Source organism: Lepidothrix coronata, unplaced genomic scaffold, assembly GCF_001604755.1.
Source record: "Lepidothrix coronata isolate B3197 unplaced genomic scaffold, Lepidothrix_coronata-1.0 Scaffold70, whole genome shotgun sequence".
In the NCBI taxonomy this organism is placed as follows: domain Eukaryota; kingdom Metazoa; phylum Chordata; class Aves; order Passeriformes; family Pipridae; genus Lepidothrix; species Lepidothrix coronata.
The window spans coordinates 4,221,503-4,248,277 of NW_016690250.1; the positions used below are offsets into that span (position 1 = coordinate 4,221,503).

Consider the following 26,775-nt stretch of genomic DNA (forward strand, 5'->3'; position numbering starts at 1 on the left):
CTGCATCAACAGGAAAGCAGTTTAATCCCCATTTTTACTCTTTAAGAAAGTTTTTCATTCACTTTAGGTTATGTTCTTTGTTAAAAAAAAACCCAACAGGTCTTAAGCTATGCTGTGGTATCCATTTGATGGTTGATACTTCTTTGACTCTGTTCTAAATCAACAGCTGAATTTAAAATACAAAGATTTTACTGATACAAGACTAATTCTTGCATCTTCAGCTATTCCTAGTTTTAGTTGCTTACATGAGAGAAACCTGAGGTCTTGAGTCTGTGGAGAATCATGTATCTTCTAGCTCTACATCTGTTTTTATGGTGTCTCTTCTGTCTGTGTTTAAATGTCCTAATTGCCAGGAGTTGCCCCCTCTCTCACTTTTAAGTTTCTCATGCTTGTTTATTAGCTTCAGGAGCTTAATTTTCTGGAAACACTTGAGTGCAGTTAATCAAGTTAATATGTGTTAACTTTAAAAAACCCAAACAACAACAATCAAGCCTTTAATTTGTTGTAGTCTTGACTTTCTATTTTCTTGTCAATGTTTTTTTTTTTTTGCAATTTATCTCAAAAATATTTTGCCTGTCTACATAACAGACGTTTATGCACCTGGTCACTCTGAAGAATATTTACATGTTTACAGACCAAAGCCAGCGGTAAGAAATCCCACATTGTATATGAACTGCAGAAACTTGACAGGTGACTAATCATGAACATAATCTTATGATTTCCTTGCATTCTTAAAATAACTATTTGCGTGACATAGTGGTCACATCTAAGTGGTCTTGGAGGTGCAAAAGTATTGTGCAGCTATAAAGAAAAAGGCTGGTTTACTAATTTGTCCTTAGGATTCATTGAATTGAAGGGTTATGTGTTTAAGAAAGTGAGACAAATTATGTTGGATTTGTCTCAAAATTATTCACTATCCTAAGTTTTGCATTGGTTTGGTTGGTTGGTTTGTTTTTTTCTCCTATGTCTCTGTGCTGGAACACATTTTGCTCATGAGCAGAATGTTTACCAAGCCTACACGGTCCCATAGACCACGATACTTACTTGTATCTTGGAAAAGGTGGTTGTTTGTCTGAGGTAGCTTTTCTGTGCAAGTTTTTCCCCAGGGTGTGGAAGTGTACACTCTGAGTACACTTTAAGACCACAGTGTCCAGTGTCCTGACCCGCTGTGCTTGTGTTACGGTGCCTGCTGGGTACATTGCTGCACAGCCTGCCGGGTCTTCGTGCAGTGCTTCATGAAGCTCCATATCCGCTCTTGGGTAACCATTGTGTTCTCTTATACTGAAAAGGTAGTGCAAAAACTTTATCATCTTCTTCTTCCTACTTCCTCGTGGTCAGCTTCTGGAATTAGTACACTACTTCTTTGTGGATACAGACAGTAGTAGTGTATTTTTTTAACTTTTAAAACACGAAAAAAGCAGATTTATCAGGTTAAATTTGTCAGCATAGTGAATAGAAATGCAAGAGCTCTACCGCAGAATATTTTCTTAAGACTGTGCCTATCTAATTAGACATATTTATTGCATTATCCAAAATTGCTGGAATTTTTTCTGGAGGATGTGATAGCCTCACTTGACTATTGATATCTTTGTTGTCTTTCTGTCAGTGAAATTCTTGTCTATTCATCTACTTATGCCTTTTATTCTACATGTGTTTTGTAAGAGAAAATGAGACTCTCCATCGTTTGTGTTCCCATCTGGCCAAGGCAGGCAGGTCTGCTCACCAGCTCATCCTTGTGCACCCCCTGTACAACCCCATGGCTCTCAGGCCTCCTCTTGCACGGCAGGAAGGAGAGTCCAGTCCCTGGACTTGCAGACCCAATCTGTATTTCCTCCCTCTCATTGTATGGAGCCTGGATGACTCAACAACTGTTAGATCCTGATCATCCCCCTTCTGATCTGTAGCAGTTTTGAGTCCCTGCCTGAAGGTGGGAATAGTTTTTGTCTGAGCGAGCAAAATCTGACTGATTAAAAAGTGAGCATGTTCTCCAGGTATCCAAACCTGATGGAATTAGAGCACAGTGCCTACTCTGTGTTTTCAGCACTGGTCCTTATATCTTCTCTAATTCTATATTACTGTACTTTCAGGGATCTAATTAAGGTGGAACATGAATGGCCTTTCAGAGAGGACCACCACTCATGTTGATGATAGTCTGCTTGTTACAACTGTATTTTTGGCAAGTGCTGTATTTATTTTTGGGATTGCAGGGTACAATAATAATAGATCTTCCCTTAGGATTCACCGTGTTCCTACTCAGTGTTTTCAAGTTATTTCACATAACAATTTCATCTACTATTTTCCAAAAATACTTTTACCAAAACCTGAGTCATTCTCACACATAGATAGTTTTTCCTGATAAGTTTACTTCACTGCATCTCCACAGCTATTTGTAGTTATAACTGAGAGTCAAAGACTGCACCAAGACTGACCAATGCTCAGGTGAATCTACTGAGAATCATTAATTTGGCCAGCAGTTGAGCCAATCAAGACTTCTTGATTGCTCAGAAGTCTTCCTTCTGTGCCTCTCCTCCTGATCCTGCTCACTTCCTCTCCCAATGGGATGTCTCTTGGAACCTGCTGGTGCAGGAACTGCTAGACACATGCATCCACTGTAGGTACTGCCTGGATTAAAAAAAGCCTTTGTGATTAAATACTCTAACATACCTGTTCTGCCATATGTACAAGAGACATTTGCAGAGCTCAGGTTACTGTCAAGTAACATTTTCTGCCAGCAAGGGCTTTCTAGCTAACCTTTTATTATACTTTGTAATGGACACTTTGCATGGCCTAGTGTTTAATTTGGCCACTGTTTGATTTATCAATTTGATCAAGATGGGTTATAGAGTTGGCTTTAAATTACATGTGTGTTTTCGCATGCACATACACATGTATACAAACTGTGATAAGGGAATACTGAGTTTGTACAGTCAAGGAGGAATACGTAGACAATACTGATGGTGAAGTCACACATACAGCTGCAAGCCTAACTTAAATTTGTACTTACTTGATTTTATGATCACTTACTACCTGCCCTCCTCCCTCCCTCTCTTAATGTGTTGTGCTTTCAGCTACAAATGGCTGCATCTTGCATAATAGCCAGAAAATAAATGCTGTGAACATGGTCATATGTTACTGAAAGGAGTTTAGAAAAAGAATTAATGCACAGAATTTATTGTTTCCCACAACTCAGCTGTATTTCTTGCATTATAGTTACCATATGATATAGCTCTGATTTTAGCCTTTGGAGCTTTCTCTTTGAAACAATCCAATAAAAATGGAGCCTGGGGTTTGTTTACTTCTGGTATTAAAAGCAAATAGCTCAGAAAGCAGGCCGCTTTTATTGGACTTTTAAAGGAGTAATATAGATGGTAGAGATTTCAGGCTGTATTTTGTCTGTCGTGGATTTCAGTTTTTGGGGGACACTGAGCTGTTGGTGTGGGGAGGGAAGTGGAGGGTTGGCAGCTTTCACTGGTGTTATGGCTGTCTGTGAGACCAGACCGTTACATTAATGCAGCAAAAAGACTGAGTGGAAACATACATATGTTGTAATGAAAAAAATGCAATTTTTATATAGTTCTAGTTTTTTCTCCCATGTGAAGTGTAATGTTATGAGGAAGAAAAATCTTCAGCCAGCACTAAGAGAAGTAATATCATTATGTAAAGGACTGATTTAATGTTATTACAGATGGGTACAACAGAAATAAACTTCTTGGAAGTAAAGAAAACGTAACTACTGCAAAGCAAGCGTCCCTGGTCTTGTGAGTCCTCAGCCTGGAAAGGGTATTCGGAAGAGGATATCCTCAATCATTGTTTGTGCTCCCTTTGTCAGCCAGGATCTGTGCCCCCAACAGGCAGGGGAAACCTGAGATTGCCATATATGCCACCAGTGCCCTGTGAAACAATGGGCTTTTAGTATTGAAAGAAGGATGGGAGAGTCTACAGCTCAAATTATTATGTTAAAAGGAGGTTACTAGGTGAGGCAAATAAACCACAAATGTGTATTTGGAAGGATTTCTCCTATGGATTGTTTGCCTTACACAACTGCATCAGAACTAGTCACCTGCCCGGGTTTCATAATAAGATGTGTCTGGCATATCTGAGGTGTAATCAACCCACAAAAGCAAACACATTCAGAATTAGCAGGGTGATACTTCTGGGTGTGCTCTTCCCGAAGTGTTGATGGGAGCTGTGTCAGCAGAATGCAAGAGGAAGGACTTGTCCTTAAGGAACCCCTTTGTGTCTTCCTGCTGCAGCTGGTCTGACCCTCTTTCATGAGGCCTTGAAAAACATTTATGTTCTTTGGCAGAGCATGCTAAAATGAGGACATAAAAATGACAGATTCAATATTGGAGTCTTAAATAATATTTAAGTAGTCTTATGTTGTGTAATCTGAGCAGAAGCCAATGTTACTGTCATTTGATTAATGCAGTTGCATGCATGATGTTCTGATTTCACAATTACTTCCTAAATAAATAGAATCATAACCATAGTAATAAAGCACTATTTTAGAAATAAAGTTTTCAAGTGTTTGAGTACCTCTCCAGTGCCTATGCAAATAACTTTAAATAGTTTATCTTTTATAATTAAAATCTTTTGTCCTCTTCCATAAAAATTACTGTAATCTGCCTCCCATTTACTTGAGAAGGGTTTTGCCTTAACTGCTGTTTTCTCATTTTTATCGCTGTGAATTCAGAGGTGTTTCACTGAAACAGAGGTTGTGTCTTTTGTAATAGAATATAGCTTATGCTTTGATAATAGAAGTGGCTCTGAACCAACCATTTCTGTCAGTTTTTAAAATGCAGCTTTTTAGAGAACTACTTCACCGTAAAGTTACAAATTAAATACTCTCTCAAATAGTAATTTAAAAGCGCTGCTAAGTTCAAGTTACTTTTTGAATCATCAATGGCATCTCCTTCTGCTGCTCTGTATTTCTAAAAAATAGTTTAATTTGAAGTCACCCACTCATTTTCCGTTACTTACAGTTAGACATTTATTACTAGCTTTACTGCTCTCTAGTACCTTAACTGTCATGTATTTAGATCATCTGCCACTCCTGTCCCTCAAAAAAAAAAAAAAAAAGGTTTGAAGTATAAAATAACCTTGTGCTCATTATTCATCCAAACAAATGCGTTCTTTTATTCAAATATCTGAATACCTAATAGATATCCATAATTTTGATAAAATTGTATCAAATGAAAATATAGCTGCCTATAAGTTAGTAGGACTGATGGCATACAGGTTATCTGTTACTAAAACAAAGTTCAAAATTGAGTGAATGTGTATAATCTGCTGTACAAGCACAGCTAAGGAAGATTAACCACAATTAAAAAAGCATAGATACCTTGAATCATAAGTCAGGAATTGTTAATACAGTGTAAATGGTGCTGTTAATTTTGCTTTTATGGTAAAGGAAAAAGTATAGGTAGTGTTGTGAGAACTAACCAGTCCCAATAAAAATTTCAGCCTATTTATTGCTTCTTTGCTTTATGAACAACAACATTTGAACCCCACCAATTTTGACAGATATTCTTGTTTTATTTTTGTGTGCATGGTGACTTTGATTTTAGCAAACAAATATTCTAACCAGTATTTTATATTTTTGTTTCACGTATATATTGGCATATTAAATAAACAGAATTTAAAAGTAAATGGTAAATATAGCTTCTGATCTCCAAATGATTTAGTAGCATTGGTGTATTGCCCGTTGATGGCAAATACACCTTTTGTGTCATTTGTGTAGGACCTTGCACAGTGCAACGTGAGTCCTCGGTGGGAACCAAGAACACCTGTACCATAAAACAATATTTGCGCAAAAGCTGGAGAATAGTTCAAGAGAGGTGTCTGTTTACAAGATAATGGATTTTTATCTTGAGATTGCTTAGGGCACAGTTACTCTCAGCTGGCTAAAATACTATCCATGTTCACTTACTCCCTTGCTCCCCAGCTCGCAGTAGCTTTCAAGCAGACGGTGTTCTTCTCTGAAGACTTAGAAGAGGTCATTGAAGCGTGGAGGGGCTTTGCACTAATGCAGCTGATAGTAGTTTTCAGAAAGCATTCTCTGCAGCATGATCTCGGGTTTCTGAGGTGAAGACCTGGGAGGTTGCAGTTGTGACACTGTGCTGGGCTGGTAGGCTCCAGTTCTCAGCCCAGAGCCTGGAAGAGGGTGGTGGTGATATAAGGACAGTCCTTCAGGCTTCAACCTATAGGTAGCTGGGACCAACCAGAGGAGAAGCCGAAAAAAAGGAGGTAGGGGCAAGAGTAGACTGCTGGCACAGCCCAAGTCAGGATTTGGCTATAAACCCTCATTCTGTTTCCGCTTCTTGAGTCACTCATGTACCTACACAGCCTGAGAAGAAGGGAGAGTTGGCTCATCTGCAGTTTTGAGAACCTGTAGCTGCTGTAACTGTAGGCCACTTCTTTTTCACAGATCGGTTTTAGCTTCAATCATCAAATCATCAGCCAGGCCTTTGCCCCAGCCTGTTTCTCATAGGCTATCACCCCTGGTCTTTTTGCAGGACCCAGCCCTTCTACCACCTTGACCCCTCCCCCTTGAGAGAGTCAAGTTGCTGAGTTCCAGCACAATTCAACAACCATCCTTCCCACCCCACAGTCCTAACTCATTACAGCTCACAAGTAAGATTCTTTTTGTCCTGGTTACGTATTAGGCTGTATCTACCAACATAACCCAGCTACACTCACCCCAACCTTTTGTTCCCCTTTTGGACTGCAGAATTGTTGGTGGCTACCTGTTGCACTGTGATTCAGGAAGAAAGAGGCAGGCAGGTATAATCAAGATATATTTTGCTGTGAGAACAGGGCAAGATAACAAGTTCAAGACTCCTTATGTATTGCTAATTTGCTGACTCTTACGTTTGAACTGTGGTTTTTTAGTGTCAGCCTGTGGCTCCTGTAGCTGCCCACAGTGTTAGCCATTTTTCTATTTACCGGTGAGATGTGAACTGCTTAATTTTCTCCTGTAAAGGGTTGCAAAAAGGTGGATGAACTGCTTTGTCAGTGTTTTGCTGGTACTGTTCTGCTACTGGTATACAATTTAAAGTTTAAGAACAGCTTCCCCAGAAGTGGATATTAACGGTTTTAAGTAAGAAAACATGACTCTCGGGCCACTTTTATGTAGAGGAAGGCAAAGTTGCATGTGCAGAGAGAGATCCTGCTACATCTGAATTAGCTGATCGCAACCTGGGCCTAATTTATTTTTAATTATATGCAGTCTCTTGGGATAGTGGGAGGTGATGAGGGAGGTGGATAAGAAACCTTTATATAGCTTAAACATCTTCTGGCACAGGGGATTGTCTTTCCCGTGCATGAGGGTGTATAGAGGAGCACAGAAATGAAGCTCATAGACGTTGTAGGGCAGGCGTGGAAAATAGAGGTGCTGCAGTTTTTTCCGAAAACATGGTTAACGACACCAGAAAGGTGTAGTAAATCTGGAGGAAACTGTGGTTTAGGTGAGATAACTCTACCATTGAGTCTGTGCTTTCTACCGGAGTACAGTTTCAGTACTTGAGAAACACAGCAAAGTGTGGGTTGTACATTACTCTTTCCTGTGCTTTTGCATTTCCCCCTCTGTTTATGGGATGATCTATATTGAAATCAGCTAATTTTTAGATCTGCTAGAGGAGAACTGTGTTTCAGTATATTCAGCGTGTTTTTTAAAATGAGTGAATTATAGCTATGCTGTGTTCTGTCCTCACCATTAAACTTGCAGGAGACATCTTGGCCAAATCCATCTTGCAGATTTTGTTGTATTTGTATCCCTTGTGGAAGAAATGAGAGAACCGGACTTGGCTGAGTAATTTTCTGGTGGCCCACTCCATTTTTCTTCGTGGGTTTTGGTTTTTGGTTTTTTTGGGTTTGTGGGGTTTTTTCCCCCGTAAAGGGAGAAAAAAAGGTCTAGTATAGTACCTCCTTTTTTCACTTAATAAAAGATGAGCTGCGGGAATGGCTTGTTTTGGCCTCTGCCTTGGAAATTTGTGTTCTTAACAGAGAGGAGGTTTGAAAAATACTAGGCCTAAGTGGACACTATGAAAGTAGCTCACTGTTGTCATGAATTTTTCGATGTATGTCATGTTGTCAGGGGAGGAGGTACACGTAACAGTTATGATGGTTTTCTTCCCCCCTTGGGAAGTTTTCCACTTTAAGCTTCACTAAAATGGATTGAATATCAGGATGTCTTGGAGAGTCTGTTCAGCTCGATATCAGGCCCTTGTATCATAAAAGAAGAAAAAATGGGGGGAAAAAGTGTGTCCTCCTAATGAAAACAGAAAGGGGATAATCTGCCCTGTTTATCGATTGCATAAAAGGTCATGTTTGTCCTGTCCTAATCTTTGTAGAAAGAGCCTTCTGGTTTCTGCAAAACTGCCTTACATCAGATGAATATTTGGAACAGAGAATGAGGTGGTTTCAGTTGCATGAAGTGACTGCACTTGCCTGAGGGCAGAATAGCTCAAGTGGCTAGCAAAGGAAGGGAAGGGCCCCATCCTGGGGGATCTGTGGGGCTCCAAAAGGCAGTGTGGTCAGCTGGTAGCAAGGGAACACTTTTGAGGAGGGAGCTTGGAGGTATTTGACCACTGGGAGACATTAAGAGAAGAAGATCCTTCCCAGTGGGTGAACTTCAGAGGGTATAATCTGTCTGGGATTAGTGGTGTGGTTTCAGGAGATCACTGAGGCACTGTAAGTGGTAAGTTGGCAAGGTGCTGCACAGGACAGCCTTACATGCCATGGCTGCACACTCACAAGGCTTCTTTTGAAGTGTGCTGGTGGTTTTTTTGACTGCATAGAACTGATTCAGGGAGCAGAAACATAGCAGAAATCCGATATTACCAAGAAGAGGTAAACGATTTTCTTCTTGAGTTAGTGTGAGACTTTGGTGAGGCCTTTAAACTGACTAAAGTGAATCAATTCTCTCTTACTTTGTGCCCAATGTGACTGATGAGAAAATACAAACTACGAAATGAGAGAAGAGACTGGTTTGATTTTCATGCCTAATATTAAAGCACAGAAAAAGGAAAATTGGGTGAGAATTGCACATGCAGTAAAAAAAATGTGCAAAGGAGAAAAATTTATGCAAAGGAGAAAAGGGTGAACGTAGCAGAACACTAGTTATGTAGGTGCTGCACTAAAAAAAAATATACTTAGTACAGCAAGAAAAGAGGGGCGATGTCAGGGAGAAAAAGCAAAAGATATGCTTATTGTCCAGGCTCTTTTTATTAGTATACAAAATTAGAACAGCTGGTGCTGAATGTGTAACCAGATATAGAGGCAGCAGAAACATGATCAAATAGCATTCATGACCTGAATGCAAATATTGAAAATTGTGCAGAAAATTAGGAAAGTGTCATGAATGAAGTTGGCACTGTGTAAAAAAACAAACAGTAGCATGGACACAATAGACTCTGTTTGGCCAAAATCACTTTGGGAAGGAATTATGAAGTACCCGTTGTAGATCTTGAACTTAAATTTATGTACAGACAATGTAATAACAATATTATGAGAGAGGAATACTAGTAGGTATAGTAACATTATAGATAAGGCTATGCAGTAGGCCAGAGCTATATCTAAGCACCAGTGATGATATAATGATATGATATTTCTGTACACAACAATCAATAGTTTTCAAAAGAGTAATTCAGAATAGAAGTTGTGTTGTTTTGGACTTGGAAGGAATTGCTGACCTTACAGAAAATATGATTGTTTAAAAAACTGAAGATAAGACATGAACTGTGTTTATTTGGTTTAAGTTAAATGGGATAACAAAAAGTCAGTAACAGTTTAAGGCGAACGTGTTAAATTAGGTGAACGTAGGTGAGCTGAAGTACTGGAGGCTTAAAGAGAGAAAAGGTTCAATTTGAATCCCAGGTAAAGGAAAAGGAGAATTATGGGAAGTTACCTTATCCTTCTAGAAGAGAACCTTTTCCTGGGAGGGATATCGGCAGAGAAAAGTTAATGCAAAAAGAAGGAGTAGATTATCAAAGAAAGTAATTTCTTGGAAGTTGTGGTGAAACAAGAACTGAAAGTATTAACCTGAGTTAGAATTCACTTAAACTTCTTAAGAGTTAAAGCAGTTAGTAAAAGTTCCTTTAGATACATAAATTGCGAAAGAAGAAGTCCTCCTGTTATATAGGGAGGGTGGTTTTGAATTAGAGATCCTTTTTGTTCAAAAGCTAAAGAAATACCTCTGCACACTTCTCAGTAAGAAGAATAACAGTGTGACAACAGCGACAGGATGATGAATGGAAACAAGGTTATGAACATGACTTCGGTCATGGTGGAAATTCAAGACAGAAACAAATTCCAAGAAATAAAGATGTGAAATTGCAGTGTAGCAGCTGCATTGTGGTTACTGCCTATGTACCAGTTCTTTCTCTACTGTAAAGTTACTTGCAGTATCTCACCCTTTCTCATAAACGTTGTATGCATGTAGTGTACATGGCTCTTCATTGTCTAAGAGCTGAAGTGCATATCTTTCAGAAGTTGTGTTTTGTAGCTTGATTTTAAAGTTAATTTGTGTTATGCTGAACCTCAAAAAAAATTGTAATTTGGTAGAGTTTTCTTTTTTACCTAAAATATTAAGGAAGACACTCTCATCTCAAAAGTTGCCGTTTCCACTGTGTATGCCCTGGAGCTCATTGAACCTTTCTGTAAATAGATTTAGCTCACTGGAAAAACAAAAATCTATCTCTATTTCCTCTTCCTCTTATCCTCCCCCCTTCTTTTTAAACTGAGTTTGTTTCCTGTCAGATTAGTGAGTTAAATTGGCTTATGGGGAGGACTGAAAGAAGTGCCAGATTTGGTGCAAGATAAGCCTCTAGGAGCAGGAACAAGCCCTTGAGGTCAGTAGGAGCACTGGTGAGGTGTTTTGCAAGTGCCCAGTCTTCAATTTCTGTGTTAGTGCAGCAGAGCTGCATGTTGCTCTCAGAGGGGTTGTTGTTCAGAGTAGTAGATTTGTTTGTTTGTTTCAGCATTCTGCCTGCAAAAACAGGTGGTCTTCACAAACCTGCTAAAATAGAATTTTGGCGGACAGCAAAAGTCCTTGCAGCAGAAGTTGTATCATGTAATTAATACTGTTTCGCAGTGGTTTTGACCCATTGCAGGTAAGAGCATTAGTATGCATCCAGTGTAAATTGATTTACTTCTGTGTCTTCTTTACTGTGTACTCTTGGTTTACTGAAAGGTTGCTGGCTCTTGATGGAACTGTATGAGGTTGTTTTGGAGAGATTTTCTTAACAGTCGTTACTGTGACTGGGCTTCAGGATATGCTTTCCTTCATGTCTGGATTTAATTGTAGATAATTTTGGAGGGAAAACAGTTTTCTTACTTTTGGAGACCTGGCATACTAGTGGCGTCTGGTCATTGTACTAAGCAATCGATCAATCACTAGATAAAAAGGGGCAGAAATGAGAGATACAGAAAATAATTGATGTAAGCAGAATGCCACCAAATAACTTTCTTCTCTCTCTTCTAAAAGATTTAATGTCTGCAACAGCAGTTGTTCACAGCCCTGACTAGAAATGGCAAAGTTGTGAGTAGACACTTACTCCCCACACATTATTAAAAGTAATGCACAAATATCTGATGCAATCGGGCCCCTATAATGATCCTTAATTCCAAACTCCCTTTCTTTTGTAGACCCTGGTGAGAGCTGTAAGCACTCCCTGATACTGCCCAGGAAGTAGTACTTTTCTTGGGGACCATCTTGCTAATCATATTTATATTTCTTAAGTTTTGATTTTTGTCTTGTAGTAGGAAATGCTTTCTGTAAACTTGCAGTCATGGATTTTTCCATTCCTATTTGTTGTTGCTAATACTACTACAAAGTTACCAGCATTTTGGACCAAACCATTGCTTGTGACAGGGATGTGTGATATTTTACATTATAGGCTAAAATACCAAAAAAATAATAGGATATCTATTAAAAAGAAAGAAGAAAAAAAAAACAACACACAAAACCCCACCAGAAATGGCCCTGTCAAATTAAAAAAGAGAAAGAAAAAAGCTCTAGTCTGAAATCACTGTATTGACTGCTAGTAAAAATAACAGTAAAGTCTCTGACAGCCAAAAGAGGGAGAAGCGAGGAAAAGCGTGTTGCTTTTAAGTTTTTCCCTTTGTTCGTTGGCGGTGTGCCCATACACCCCATTCAGGGCTCTAGAAATGGTTCACTGACTTGAAACTCTGGCTGGTTTTAATTGTGTTGGTTTTGTTTGAGTAATGTGAGGAAAATACTGAGCTAGATCTTTCAACATTAAATTATCAACTTTACAGACATTTTTTGTCCAACTCTTTAGACAAGTTAAGAGCAATTCAGGTTTTAGATTTGTTTTGCTGGTTTCCAAATGCCATTTTTCACAATGGCTTTGAATTGTTATTGCGCCCTCAGAGAATCTCACCAGGAGCTATACATTTGCACAGTAAGTCAGGCAGTACCAAATCCATGTCTAACATTGAAAAACTGTTGAGGTGTATTCAAGGAAAGTACTGTGCAAGTAATTTGAAGTGGTTTTTTTCAACATTTTCAACATTTTTAACAACATTTTTTGTTGTAAAAAGTGCTTGGAAAAAAACAAACATGCAAAAAATATACACCCACGTAACATGTGATTCATGAAAGCGTAATTGTTCCTTTACTTAGGCTTTTAAATATGTTTAAAAATCTCTCTTACAAATAGAGTACTTCATTTGGAAATAGAAGCTCTGTTGCTAAAAGTGAAATCATTTTAGAATACTAATAATGCCCTGGTATAAGTTCCATTTTAAGCAAGTACTTACTTATTTTGAAGTAGTAGAGAATGTTACGTACATATCCAATGTCAGTCATTTGGCATTTTTTAAATAACAGTCAAACTCACGAAGGAAAAACGCGTGTAACTCTTCCTGAGACTTAACTGTATCTTCATTAAATTGTAATTAAACAAAAAGACAAAAGCATCCATGCTGTGTTCAATATTACAGGAAAATAAGGGCTTATACCTTTGAGGTTCCCTTGTGATTAGCACCCATGTGTGTTGCCATGATTGTCTAGTTTTGGAACATTCCACTATATGCTTAGTTTGGGACAGAATACACAGTGTTCTGTTCTTTCCTTTTAAAAAGATTTTCTGTAGTGTGGAGGGACCTAGAGATGGATTCACGCCACAGGCAGTATCCGCTGTTTCAGTTAATGAGTGATGGTGTCTTCTTTGGGCATATGCTGAACTTGGATATTTCTTCATTATGTGACAAAGATCTCTTTATTGCTATACAGACATTTCAAAGTGGAGGGTTGCTTGAAGTAATACTGCCTTTCTGGGTGGTTTGTTTCATTGGTTTATGTAGAATTACTGTCTTCTAGTTGCATTAGTAAGAATACTTGAATATTTCTTTTTTTGTACCTTATGTATTCATTTTTTTAAAAAGCCAAGCTTATGATTAAGAGAACAGATATTATTTATTTCTTCTTTCATGTATCCTGCAACTCCTTCATGCTGTTCCCTCCTCCTGCCCCCCCCTTTTTAAATAGTGCTCAACCTCTGGCCTGTAAAATCAACTATTTGTCTCATGCTTCACACTTACAACATGTGGTGGAAGAGCCATGAGTACTAGAACTGCACAACTGGATAAGCAAAATAAGACTTCGTTCTAAGCAATGGAGCTGTGTTCTTGCTTATTTTCTGCTGGAAGATTATAAGCACCTGAGCTGCTTGGTCAGACCAGTGTTGGTAGTGTCTTCTTGTGCTGGGTAGACTCTGAGAACTCAGCTGGTCTGGTCCTTGGGTTTTTGGGAAGCTAAGGCACGTGTGCTTTCACACATGGTTTCATTAAAATAAATATTCCCAATTATTTTATAATTTGTAACTTAGCTGTTAGTCCTGTGGGAAATAGACTTTGCCAGGGTGTCCCTCTTTAGAAAGACAGGGAGAAGTTAAGTGACACAGGTCCCCCAAGGTAACTCTGCTGCAGAACCAGGAACTGGAATCCTGTATTTCAGTCTCATTGGGTGTGATTCAGCACTGCTTAGGATATCTCAGTCACAGAAAAGCCTAAGTTGGAAGGCACCTCTTGATCTCATCTGATTCAACCTTTTGCTGAAAGTAGGGCCTTGGATTAGGTTATTCATTGCCCTGGTAAACTGAGTCTTAACTATTTCCAGCAAAGGGAACTATACTACTACTTTGGGCTTCTCTGTTTAATTCTTTCTATAGTGAGCAACTTCTCCTTGTGTCTGGATGGAGTTTCCTCTGAAGAAGCTCAAAGGGAGCTCTGTTGCCTTTTGTCCTATTCTCTGTGCATCCTTGTGAAGAGACCACCTCCCTCTTTGTATGTGAACTATGAATTGTGTCAGGTTTTGTGCTATGCTAAAATAGTGTGTTGGTGCTGCAGACCTCCCATAATATCATTACAGGAAGTCCATGTCAGGGATTGCCATTTGATTCGTACATGTTCCCTAGTTGCACTTGTCAGGTAACAGATGCAATTTAGAGTCAAGTGTCACTCGGCTTTTTTGACATGTGACTGAGTTGGATGGCACCTGCAGAGAAGATTCCCTTCTTGACGTGTTTTATAACTCTCCTGGAAAACCTCTGAGTGGAAATTAATGGATTTTGTAAAATTATCCGTGAGTCCAACTGATCTCATTCATGTACTGTGTAACTTCTAAAATAAAAGTGTAGTGCAACCAGAGTCTATCACTTTATCTCCAACCCCCCCACCCAAAAAAACTCCAAGGCTGTCTCATTTAACTTGATGATCATTTTATTTAAGAGTTTGATTCATCAGATTTGTCCTGGAATGTAGACTTACTATTGTAAGTCTACTTACTATTGTACATAATTTATTTGGAGTTGTGTTGAAAATTTTCATTGTATTAGAATCAATGATGAGCTCCTGTTGACTTCAGTTTGTCCAAGATTTTGCTGCTGCAGTGTAATAGCAAAAGATCTATCACTATTTATTTCACTTGCCCTGATGCTGATAATTTCCTTTTCTGTGAATGAAAATACAAATCCGTACATAAATGATGCTAAGTAGATAACATTTTTGCTGTAGTGAACAGAAATTTAGCAGCTCACTAGGGATATCTGAATTGCCCATCTCAGTGGTCTTTGTTCAGAGTGCCTTCCTCCTGCTTCTCATGCTTGCTCTATCTTTGATTCATTTTCAGAGCAGCAGAGCCATGTCCCAGATACAAAGAATAAAAATAATTAAAATTTTGATCATAAATGAATTAGCTCTAAAGTGAATATTTGCTTTCCTTCCAGGCCTTTTCAGTTCCCAACACCTATTAGGTGTTTTAAGATTACAGCATTTTCTCTGCTTCTTACATCTATAGCACTCATCACAGAAAAGGAAAATGTTATTTAAGTTTTGCTGCTACTGAAAATAGGTTCTTGTTACTTGTTTAGTGTTGAATAGTGTTTTCAACGTATCCAGGACTATTATTTGTAGTATTGTCTGCTATAGCCCACACAGAGGAAGCTGTTACTCAGCTTGTATGTATTGTAGGATGGTAGGTGGGTTAATTTGTCCTGTTGATTATAAATGCAAATACTGTTTTTAAGACAACGATAACCAAGAGTATTTTTCCTGTTTACAGAGCAAGCTTTACATGGAAGGATTTAGAAGCCTAAAAGAAGGAGAACCAGTGGAATTTACTTTTAAGAAATCTTCCAAAGGCCTTGAATCAATACGGGTAACAGGCCCTGGTGGGAGCCCCTGTTTAGGAAGTGAAAGACGACCCAAAGGGAAGACAGTACAAAAAAGAAAACCAAAGGGAGATAGGTAATTACCTTACTTTGCTATTCCCCCTTTTTTTTCTTTGCAAGTTTTTCTTGAAATTATGTTTTCAGCATTTATTTGTTCATGAAAGGAAACTTTTCTGTGTAAATTTGGCTTTTACATGTAGCTTAGTAATTTGATTAAAGCTATATCGATCTAAAACTACATAAATCACCCACTGATTAGTTTTACTTGAGAAGGTTTTATTAAATTAGAGGGAATGTAATATTGTTTTGAAAATATTGCTATTAGACTGAAAAGAGAGGTCATCCTGAATACAGGTGAAATAATGTCATGTTTAGGTGAGATGTCATGCTAAAGAGGCTATTGTGTGCAGTGGAGTTTTAAACTATGCATCAGTAGTTTTATACAGAAAAAAGTGTAGGTGGTGCAGTAAGGGTTGAGATGTATATAATTTATTATATTTTTACTTAGTTAACAGAGTGTAAGGTGTTTCCAAAGGTTTTAATGCCTGGTGGTCTGAAGAACTGTTGTAAAATTTTACAAATTTCCAGTTAATTTTGATTGTTGCACTTCTTTCTAAATATGTGCAGCAGTCTGACTTGCACTGCATGGTTACACTTTTCTTCCTGCCTCTGATGGCCTGAAGAAGTTCTGCAATCCTCTTCACTACAAAGCCACCTGTACCTAATTCATCAAGGATGGCCTTTGTGCCCAAAAGCTTTTTATTTAGGTGAATTCTCCCTTTTTTCCTCATGCTATTGCCCAGCCCAGTAGCTGTAATGACTGAGACCAAGAGGATATATAGTTTGTGAAGGATCCTAGTAAAAACATCCAAACAGCCGAGTTTTGCCTGCAGTATTTAATGGACAGAATGACTGAGAGGTGATGGCTCTCTTCCATTGCAAATTATGAAGGAAAGAGTAGCTTAGGAAAGATGGGGTCACCTGGAAAGGCAGTGTGGCCCACCTTTGAGAAATTTTAGATCAGGAACCTTTATTAGCTACAGATGAGCTCCACTTGTCCTCACCTCTGTTCAGAAGCACTTTTTTCTTGCTCCTCTTTTTTTTTTTCTTTTTTTTTTTTCCTTTTAGTTAAAGACTGGAGACAACATGAGATTTCGCCCTCTTTCACCCTCTTTGTAAAAGCTAAAGACCATAAAATTTATTGCTGCTGTAACAGATCAGAGTCCATAACCACAACAAGGAGAGACTTTGTAAGCAGGACAAAGCTTTCTTTTTGGTTGCTCCCCATATCTGGTCTTTCAGAGTTGTGTTGCATGCAATGGCTGTGAATTTTTTTTTTTATTTTGAGCTAGGCTTCCAGTATTGTTCTTATTTAAACCATTGGTTTTTCCATGGGCCATAATTATTTATCTGTTTAGGGTATTAGCATTGCCATTATTCTTGATGTTTCATACTTTAGCAGCAAATAAAAGCCACAATCATGCAGTCGTGATACTGTTGACCTGTTTGTTGCACATGTATATGAAGGAAGTCAGTCCTTGTCTCAAAAACTGTGAAATTAAAATGGACAGATTGTATGTAGACATGAAAAACTACATATTGAAAGAGACAGGGATTTGTACAAATGTAGATATTTATACTACGCGGTGTAGTTAATGCAGAGGAATCAGTACTTTCCAAGCGCAATTCATCTCATCCTAAGGAAGCATCTAAAATGTTGGGGTTGAATCTTGCCTTATTGCTGTTCCTCTTCAGGGGCTAAAACGGGACTCTAATTCCAGTGCTGTAGATGCTTCCCTTATAAGTCTCTAAAGTGAAGTGAGATGAATTCCACTTTCAGTCATGCTTTTTCATATCTGAAGCATAGAAAAAATTGAACCTGAAAAACAGTGCGAAGGGGTGATCTATGAGACAGTGTACTCTCTACTGTTCACTTGCCTTTAAAAAAGGAAAAACTCTAATTTGAATTAATTTGAATGTGAAAATGTGAGCAAAAACATCTACCCACTTCTGTCTCAGAATTCTTACAGTTAAGTCATAAGACACCAAAAAAGTCTGAAATTTGAAATATTTGAAGTAGCATTAACATTATTGCTCAGTGAGAAGCAGTCTTTGCTCAAAGGAAAAGTAGTTTTGAATGCCTAGCCAATAAAAAAGTTGCATCTCCAACATGTAGTGAAAAGTTTCTTGATGATGGCTGTTGTACTGTGAGAACAGCTTCCATTTATGAAAGCTAATTCCAACTTCCTGTGTTCATCTCCCTTTACGTTATCAATGTAATAGTGTGAGGGCCCAGGCTCAATGGATCCTATTTTGAATGGATTCTGTTACTCTACTTACTGAGAGGAGTTAGAGATAGAAAATATGGGGGGGGGAAGGGAAAGGCAGCAATATGTGCAGATAGGGAAGAAAAAAGTCATGACACTGAGGCTACCAATGTTGGTAGATTTTGTGGGGCTTCCATGATAGACTCAGGGTCTCTGTAATTTGCAATGTTCTTCCTGTGGGGACCTGTGATAGTATTTCCCCGTCGGCATTACTGTGGGCCACATTAATTGTGTAACATAGATGGGAAGCCTTTCTAGTTGTCACCAGTGGTATCAGCCACTTGGTCATTCTTTCTCAGTACGAGGAAGGGAAAGTTTTTGTGATCCATGTGGAATGAAGCTGTGGCTGTGGGCAGCCTGAGGCTTTAAGTTCCCAGACCTTACTTAAAGCTATTGTAATGCACATGTGTCTTATATATATACTTTTTCATAGTATCTACAGTAATCTGGGCTAGAGGGGAGGTTTCTAAATGAAACTGAGCTGGGATTTGCATCTGACAAGTTCTGGGTTCAGAAGTGGTGTCTTATGGCAGAGGTGCACAGTGGAGAGCCTGGTCTCTTCCTACCCTAGTGATCGAGGGGTTGAATGTGCAACAAGTAACATTGTGACAGGTTGAGGCTTCTTTTTAACAATGCCAAACATAGTGTGTTTTACTTAGTTTTGGCAGTGAGCTGACACAAAAGCATGCTATGGTGCTCTCTAGGAATGACCATCTAATGTCGGAAAGATAAAGTACTCTGAATTCACACTTTAACCTGTGATTTAGAGTAGAATAAATGAAATCAGAACCTAGCCCACCATCTCAGAGTAAAGTTTTGAGGAGGGAAAAGAAAGAAAAAATTACACTTTTTTTTTTCTTTTTCTTTTTTTTTTCCACCAGCATTCCTAGTGTTTCTATGTCAGCTAAAATGAAACTGGGTAAACAACCATTTTATGGGTTGTAATTATTTATTCTTTAGTGCAGTATACATTTAAATAAATTTGACTCACAGACTTTTGGCTCAATATTAACAAAGGTGCAGGATTCTCACAGGACTAGAAGCTACAGTTATCTTTGGGACCTAGAGGTATTATCCAGGATCTGTAAACAGTCCTAGTAGGAGCTTGAAGTTGGATACTTCTTCAGCAGAGTGTCTGTAGTGCTGTATCTGCTTGGGTTGGCCCTTGCTCCATGTGGAATATTTTGGGGGAGACAAGAAGGATGACTTTTTTCTCTTTTTTGATTTTGAAGTCTTTACACCAAAATGGAAGCAATAAAGTAAAACAAGAAGGGAGGGACAAGAAAGAAATAATTAAGGGTATAGCTCCATCTCACAGTTTTAATTTATGACATTTCAGTCCTCTGTTACCCTTTGCTAACATCACACTCATGGCAGGGAAACTTTCTAGCATGAGTGACCTGTATCAAAAGTGGTTTAGATTTGAACATGTAACAAATAAGCAGTACATTGTGAGATTTCGGTTTGATTTCACTGTTTTGGTTTATAGTGCAGCCTTGCAAGTAAACAGTGAGGGACAGATTTGGGAGCTCAGTGAGCCATTGCCACTGGATAAACAATGATGCTGAATTATTTTGTGGGAATATGGCTTGTGAAATAACTGTGTATTTCTAGCTCAGTTGGCTAAACAGTAATGAGCACTGCAGCATCGATGTAACACCTCAAAAGCCTTTTTCCAATGCAGATATCTACGAAGGAGGAACAATAAGAAAATAAGTGATTATTTTGTTTGCCAGTAACTCTTGAGCATGACCAAAAGCATAATTTTCAAATGAAGAAAAACATAGTTCTAAACCAATGACTGGGGGGGAAATACAGCCACTTAGGGAAGGGGGGTGTCTATAATAAAATAGTATATTTCTTCCCTGATGAACTGTCACTTAAAATTTGTTTGTGTCTGAGTTAGAAAATGGTTTTAATATCTGCAGACATTCTGTGGATGGTCTGAAGTCAGACTATAATAAGAAAATCTTAATTCTTAAACAGCTTTTGATCTCCACAAACAGCCACTAAAGTGGTATGATGCAGACAGAGATGATAGCGTGGTCAAGTGCTGTGGGGGACATTTGAATTAAAGTTAGCAGGACTGGGAGAGCTAGTTTAGGACAGCAAAGTTACATGATACTAAGTTACTTTGAACTTGGTATTATATCAATTCCATCTCTACTGACTGAATCACACTCAAGCATATTACCAAATTTTCATAGGAAAGCCTCCTATGCCTTGAACCAAGCAGATTTTTGTGAAGGAGATGTGAAGAATGGCAGTGGTATGGACTGGGAAGGACAGACCTGAACTAGTACCAAAATAGGAGAAGCGCATAAAACCCATGCTTATCAGATGGATGGGGCCAATGTGGATGGGTAAAGGGAAAGCCTGTCAGTCCTTTCTCCTGGGAGCTAGGAAGCAAGGCCAGGCTTGTGGTCACTGCACATTACTATGACAAAGGGAGGCACGTCCACTATTGCCCTTGACCAGCCCCAGGGACCCGCTTTGGGCAGGTCCTGAACAGCACCAGGGTGAAATGGGGAGCAGACAAAACGAGTCAGCCAACCAGAGAAACAGATGAAAACTTCAGGGAGTTGTAGCCTTTGGCACAAAATGGTGTCGGTATGTCACTGTCAAAGGGTGGAATCTTCCTGTTCCTCTTCAAGGTAGATTGCGTTGACAGTTCTGCTGTTTTTCTGAAGAGGAAGCTGACACAGAAGTAATGCAAAAGGTGCATGGCTTTTACACTAGTTTCTTAGAAATACAACCTTGCAAAAGGAGCTTACTCAAGGATGGTGTTTCAGCAGTTAGAACATGAACACCTCCTCCCTGACTCTCCTTCACCTAGTATTAGATGGCAAGACTTTCTTCGTTCCAGTTTTAATTCTTGCTTTTCCATTTTTCAAGCATAGGGCATTTTCTTGATTGTTTGCTCTTTTTCTGCTTCATAGTGATTTTGTTGGGTATCTAGTTCCTCTTTCCAGTGATGTCTGAGACACCCTCTTAGGCTTAGAATACAAAGACTGCCATCATTTTGTTCTGTTTGAGGAAATTGTCACGTGAAATGAGGTCCCTGCGGCCTGCTATCTGTTTTCCAACATGGGCATATATTTAAGGAGAGACCATAAAAATAGGGAGGTATTGGCTTCCATCTCTGGCAATTGCTGGTTTAACCATTTCTTCAATATCAACAACTAATCTGCAAAAGACAATGATGAAATGTTAAGTACCTCAGTTTGCTGGATGCAACTTTCTTTTGGATCCTCAAGCAAAGCTTGATATTATTTGTGCAGAATTTTAGACAGTTAACAATTTGCACATTTAGACAATAGGCTAGAATGGGGATAAACACCAATCTGAGATGTGCTTTCTTACATAATGCTAGGATTTATATTTGCTGACTGTGCCACATAAACCACTAAGCTGGTATGAACTGCTTGTAACAGGAACAGCAGAACACTGCTAGATAAACAAAACAAGCAAACAAAAACCCCACAAACAAAACCAAACAAACAAATAAAAGAGCCTGAGAGCTTTGTACTACTCCAGTACTTTAAGAAGGTTTTATCTTTGCTGGACTGCAATCATTAGGAACAAAGTTTTTCATCCTTGCTCTTTTTCTCAGGCTGACAACTTTTTGGAAGGCTTAGCAACATTTTGTGTTTTTCCAAGAGTGAGATAAAACCAGAAAAACAGAGAGCCTTGTTAATAATGTTAAAAAGTAGGTAACTTTTAAAAATAGCTGTCACTTGGTGCTGTGGATTGGAGGTTTGAAAGCTGGCTTGGAGATGGATCAGAGTCTAGGGCAGGAGGTTAATCTTTGCTCGTCTTTGTGCAGACCCATCCAAGTCTTAAGTTAGAAGCCTCTGAAAAGTGTTGCTGCATATATTCATTAGACAGCCCTTGTTAAAATCTGCATCATCCGTGTTTAAATGGAGCTCAGGAGAGCTTCACAGCCCTCCTGCATAACAAACACACAGTGTGCTTCCAGGACTCGGTCTGTCTAGTCTGATGAGAATAGAATCAGATCTCCAAGACCATGTATTTTCTGCATGAAAAAATGAAAGGAAGGTGGCTTAAGGGATGAAAGAGAAAGCAACTGCCACTGCCTAGTATGTACAGCACCCGGTATCTATGGACCATACACTGTTTAGCAGAAAACAGCAAACCACAACTAGCTTCTACTCCCAGATCCAGCATACAGCATTGGGAGCTGCCTTCCTCAAAAGATAATGGATTTCTCTTCCTGCCTAATTCTGGAGCTCAAACAGTGGGGAGCCAGGAGGTGGAGCTGAAAGATCAATGCTTGCACATTTAGGCAAAGTGTAGAAATGGTTACAGTTGTGTGTAACAATCTAATATCACTGGAAGCTTGTATTAAGAACAGAGTAGAGCCTGAAGAAAGTTGTCTTTGATATCTGTTTGTATACATGTACAGTTAAGAAGAGATAGGCCCCAAATTTTTCATAGTGTTTATAATAAGAAATCCAAATCTTATCCTAAAGTAAGTAGATAAAATTCTGAAAACATACAAGGAACAGATGAAGTGAGTAGGAAGGTGTAATTTTTATGCAGGCTCATGTAGAGTAAAGCTGTCCCTGCACAGCAGATGGGTTTCTTAAGTACATACTCTGTTCTGGAAAGCAGAATATTTTTCTTTAATTGGATGTCTCTTTTAGGCCTTGTGTTTTCTGACTCTTCCACTCTCATCAAGGGATGAGCTTTCTCTCATTTAGAGTAAAGTATCAGCATATATTCAGACTTTTGCCTGTACTGATATACCTAATGATCCCACTTCATTCTTACCTGTAGTAATGATTCCCATATCTGAAGGAATTTAGAGGCATGAAAGAATTGAAAACTTTACTCAATTTAACAGAGATTATGCACAAAGTCAATAGAGTATATGTTAGAAGTATTTCAGTAAATAATTTTCAAAACATCATTTCTGTTTCTAAAAAATCTTCTTAATATAACTGGCATCTTCTTCCTTAATTCAAATTTCTTTCTCACTGTTTATGCATACATTTTCAGTAAATCCTAACCTCGTGCTTTGAAAGTAGTAGGGAAGAGAGCATTATTTGAAAAGATTTCCCCTATTGTGGAAATTTCTGTGTAAGTTGATACTGATCCTGACTACAGGCTGTACTGATTTCTGATCACGTGACATGCTATAGCTATCAATGAACTGGGAACAGACCTGCTCACAGGACGAACTATCTTTCAAAAAGATGCCCGCTGTCTATGCTGTATTTTACTACAAACATATTTAGTGTAAATAGTTAAACCCCAAATCTTCTATTTTAGAAAAGCAGTTGCTTTTTTTTTGGTTTTTTTTGATGTGTTACACTCCAGCATCACCTAACAAACATACTCAAAATGTGTAATAAATATATAACACTGAGGAAAGATTATAATGGTGATTCCAGATGATGGAAAAATTTGCCATATAGTTTGGCCTGTTGAAAAAGATACCAAAAACTCAAAGGCTGGAGAAAAATGAATTATGGCATATCTCCTAAATCAGATATTCCTGAAACGTTGCCTTTGATTTAATGCTGTTGATGAATCTGAAGCTCTTCAGAAGGAATAAAAGTTCTGGAGCCCTTTAATTTCAAATTAATAAAGTCAGTGCAGTAATATAATTCCAGATCACTACAGCTGTGTCTTTTATTAGCTGTGGCTTCATGTTTCTGTCCTTGACACTTAAAGATCAAACCTACTTAAATATGAATCATTTAAAATATGAATTTACTTCAATATCTTATTTTGCCAAGAAGCTTACCAGCTCATTATATAAGAGAAATGTGTCACAGAGGTAGTCATCTCCATAGTGGTGGTGCAGGCACGCCAATGCTGTTCCCACTGTGCACCCCCCCATTCCCAAAGGTGCACCTACAACGTGCTAGAGCACTTTTCAAGCAGGTAATAAGACATAGACTATGTCCTGAAAGAAATCATGGGTTTAAGGGAATATTTACACCAGGAAAGGTAGATTTATTTCAGGGGAAAAGTACGAGTTTAAGCCACCCCTGCACAGCAATGTGGCATCCTCCATCCAGAAGTAGCAAGACTGAGTGGGACTTTGCAGTTGCTTCTTGTGGTTATGGCAAGCTGTTCAGTGAAGAGACAGTGCAGCTCAAATAGAAATGCTGCAAGAACAAAAGGTAGGGAGAAGATTAGGAAGGAGCAGGAATATGAAAACAAACACAGGGGATATGAGGAAGGAGATGAATGAGAAAGGACATGGGTAAGGGAGGACAGACCATTGTAAATGGTGTCAATATGAGAAGCTCAAGAGTTTTTTCAGGCTCCAAATGGTTACCTCAAAGTTGGGAGTTCAGGCAGTCTTCAGGGACTGCAGAGAAGCCTGAATCCCCTTAGACACAATCAGGGATTGAACTGAATTTTCCTTCATTTTGAAAAATTGCTGCAAGTCAAGAGCTAATGCATAGGGAGCTGAGGCATAGGTGGGATGCAGGATCCTGCTCTGCAATCTTGTGATGACTGTGGTGATTCCAGCAGATCTGGGAGGGACTTTTTCCAGTAGTTGCTTATTGCATGTTCCTCATTTACCAGGAGACGAACATGACATATCTGGAGGTGGTGAGTTTGAGCTTTGCCCTAAATGTATCAGGTGCTATAAAATAGTAAGTGGTCTGTGGGCTCTAGTATTTCAAATTGGGCACCTAGAATAAGGCTCCCTTGGAAAATTATTTTGGCTTTTTTTCTTATGCTCCAGAATACTGTGCATTTCATTGAGACAATGAAACCACACAATTTCATAGAGATATCTCAAAGTAATTAATATTTGTAATGTGTTAAGAGATCTTAGTGAAAGCCCCCAAGTCAATACTTCTTGTGTTCAAGATTTAGCTGGATTTAGTGGTGTGTTCAAGCATTGAATTGAGTAGGCCAAAGAAGAATAATACAATAACTTACATTTTGTACAGCAAATGAGAAAAGATCATATAGAACTCAAATGTTAGTTCACAGGCTGTTACTACAGTGTAAATAGTTTCCTTCTCTTTTGAATGCTGAATTTGTAGATAACGGGATTTGTAGAAATTAGCATGCATGCTCCTCTCACTAGCTAGGGGATTTGGACTAATTTTTGTTTGAAACTGTAATGTGATACTGTAGGACAAGGATGAAGAGACTGGTTTCAAGGAAGAAGTTGCACGTATGTGCGCAAGAAAGAGCAAAGGTGACTGTGGCTGAGCTGGAGGAATAGCGAGCTGAGCTTGGCATTTGAGAAGAGGGAGCTGGGTTTGCTCAGTAACAGACTCATGGAATGGTTAAGGAAGGAAGAGTTGTGAAGGTTCACTATGAAATATGGGAGTGAGCTAAACAATTTCTTTTCTTTGATCTTCATTCATTTATAATCTTATTGGGTGTTGAGTCTCCTGGCACTAGAGCTTTTACAATGAATAGGTGAAAGTACAAAAATTGATTTAAATTGCACTGGTCTTATGTTGAATGGCTTTCTTTAGCCTAGAAGTCACTTGGAATTTTACTCTTTTAACTGTTGGACAATTTAAATGCTAAACATTTAATTTACTTCAGTCAGCTCTGAAAACAGTAGTAAACTACAGAGTGCTCAATTAATGTTGCAACAGCCTTTGCATCAAAGTTTAACCAGAATGCTTTGATTTTTTTCAATGATAAATGGATATATTTTCACCAGTATAGAAAGCTGAAATAGTTGTGCTTCAAATTCAGTTTCAGATTTGCTAGTGTTTAAAATTAGTTTCTCTGCCTTTTTGATGTGCTAAACTAATAATGTAAAACAACAGAGACTGTGTGTAAGTCTGTGTCTGCATAATGAGTTGTACTAGGGAATTATGCAGTGTTACTTCTTCCATCAATGAGAAGAGATCATCAATAGTTGCAATAGGATTAGAAGTTGTGTGTAGCTCAGATGTAAGCCTATTAATTTACCTTTTTAAAGGTTTCATTTTATTTACATTCTTTTCTCGAGTTAGTTTTTATAAATCACTTCATTCTAGTAAGTACATGAAAAATCTTTAATTTCCTGTTGATCAGACTAATTTTTTCAAATTTTCGTGCTTCAGTATATTTTTTGGAGAATCATGGCTAGCTGCTCAAATAATAACTGCTAGAAATATGTGCCTACATCTCCTTCTAATAATTACTTAAAATGTGATAAGCACTTTACTGTCTAAGTAAAAAAAGAATTCTCAGAGTGTTTTAATTTACTTCTTATTAACTAGTTCAATGTGATTTTATGTTATTAAATGTGGGAGTATCACTTCACTTCTAGAATTTTTGCCCTTGTGTGCATTGTGTAACATAAAAGTTTTATTTGGAGCTCAGAAATAATTTTATCAAATGTTTTTGTTCTTGTTATCCCTGTATTTCTAACTCCCTGAAAGTTAGAGCCTCCTGAAGTTATCTTTCTCCTTTACAATTTTATATATTTCTTTTATAAATAGAAAAGAAACAGCTGGCATTTTTTTTAATGAGAGCTGTATGCTCATTGACCAAACAAGCAGCAAGGAATCTGTTGTATAGCTGATTATTGCAAGAAAATGAGGTAGTAGTCTCACTGATAATCAGTAAAATTTGTATAAACTGGTGCTGTTTCATTTTCTGAGTTAGTTAATCTCATACTTTCACCCTCACAAGAAAACTTGTGTTTAAATTGTGTTTAAAAATGCCTAGTGTGGAAAAATGGTACTTTCAAATGTAGAGATTAGAAACATTTAAAACATACATATCTGTGGTTAAAGATGCCGACTCTT

The 26,775-nt window shown here is 38.3% G+C and overlaps 1 protein-coding gene across 2 annotated transcripts in view; it reads left to right on the forward strand.

Moving 5' to 3' along the window:
* LIN28B (lin-28 homolog B) overlaps positions 1-26,775 on the forward strand; it is an 85,729-nt gene that overhangs the window by 33,100 nt on the left and 25,854 nt on the right. For both annotated transcript variants that reach the window (XM_017818742.1, XM_017818743.1), the window contains exon 3: positions 15,587-15,771. In XM_017818742.1, the coding sequence (XP_017674231.1) occupies positions 15,587-15,771 (185 nt within the window). The remainder of the gene's footprint in view (positions 1-15,586; positions 15,772-26,775) is intronic.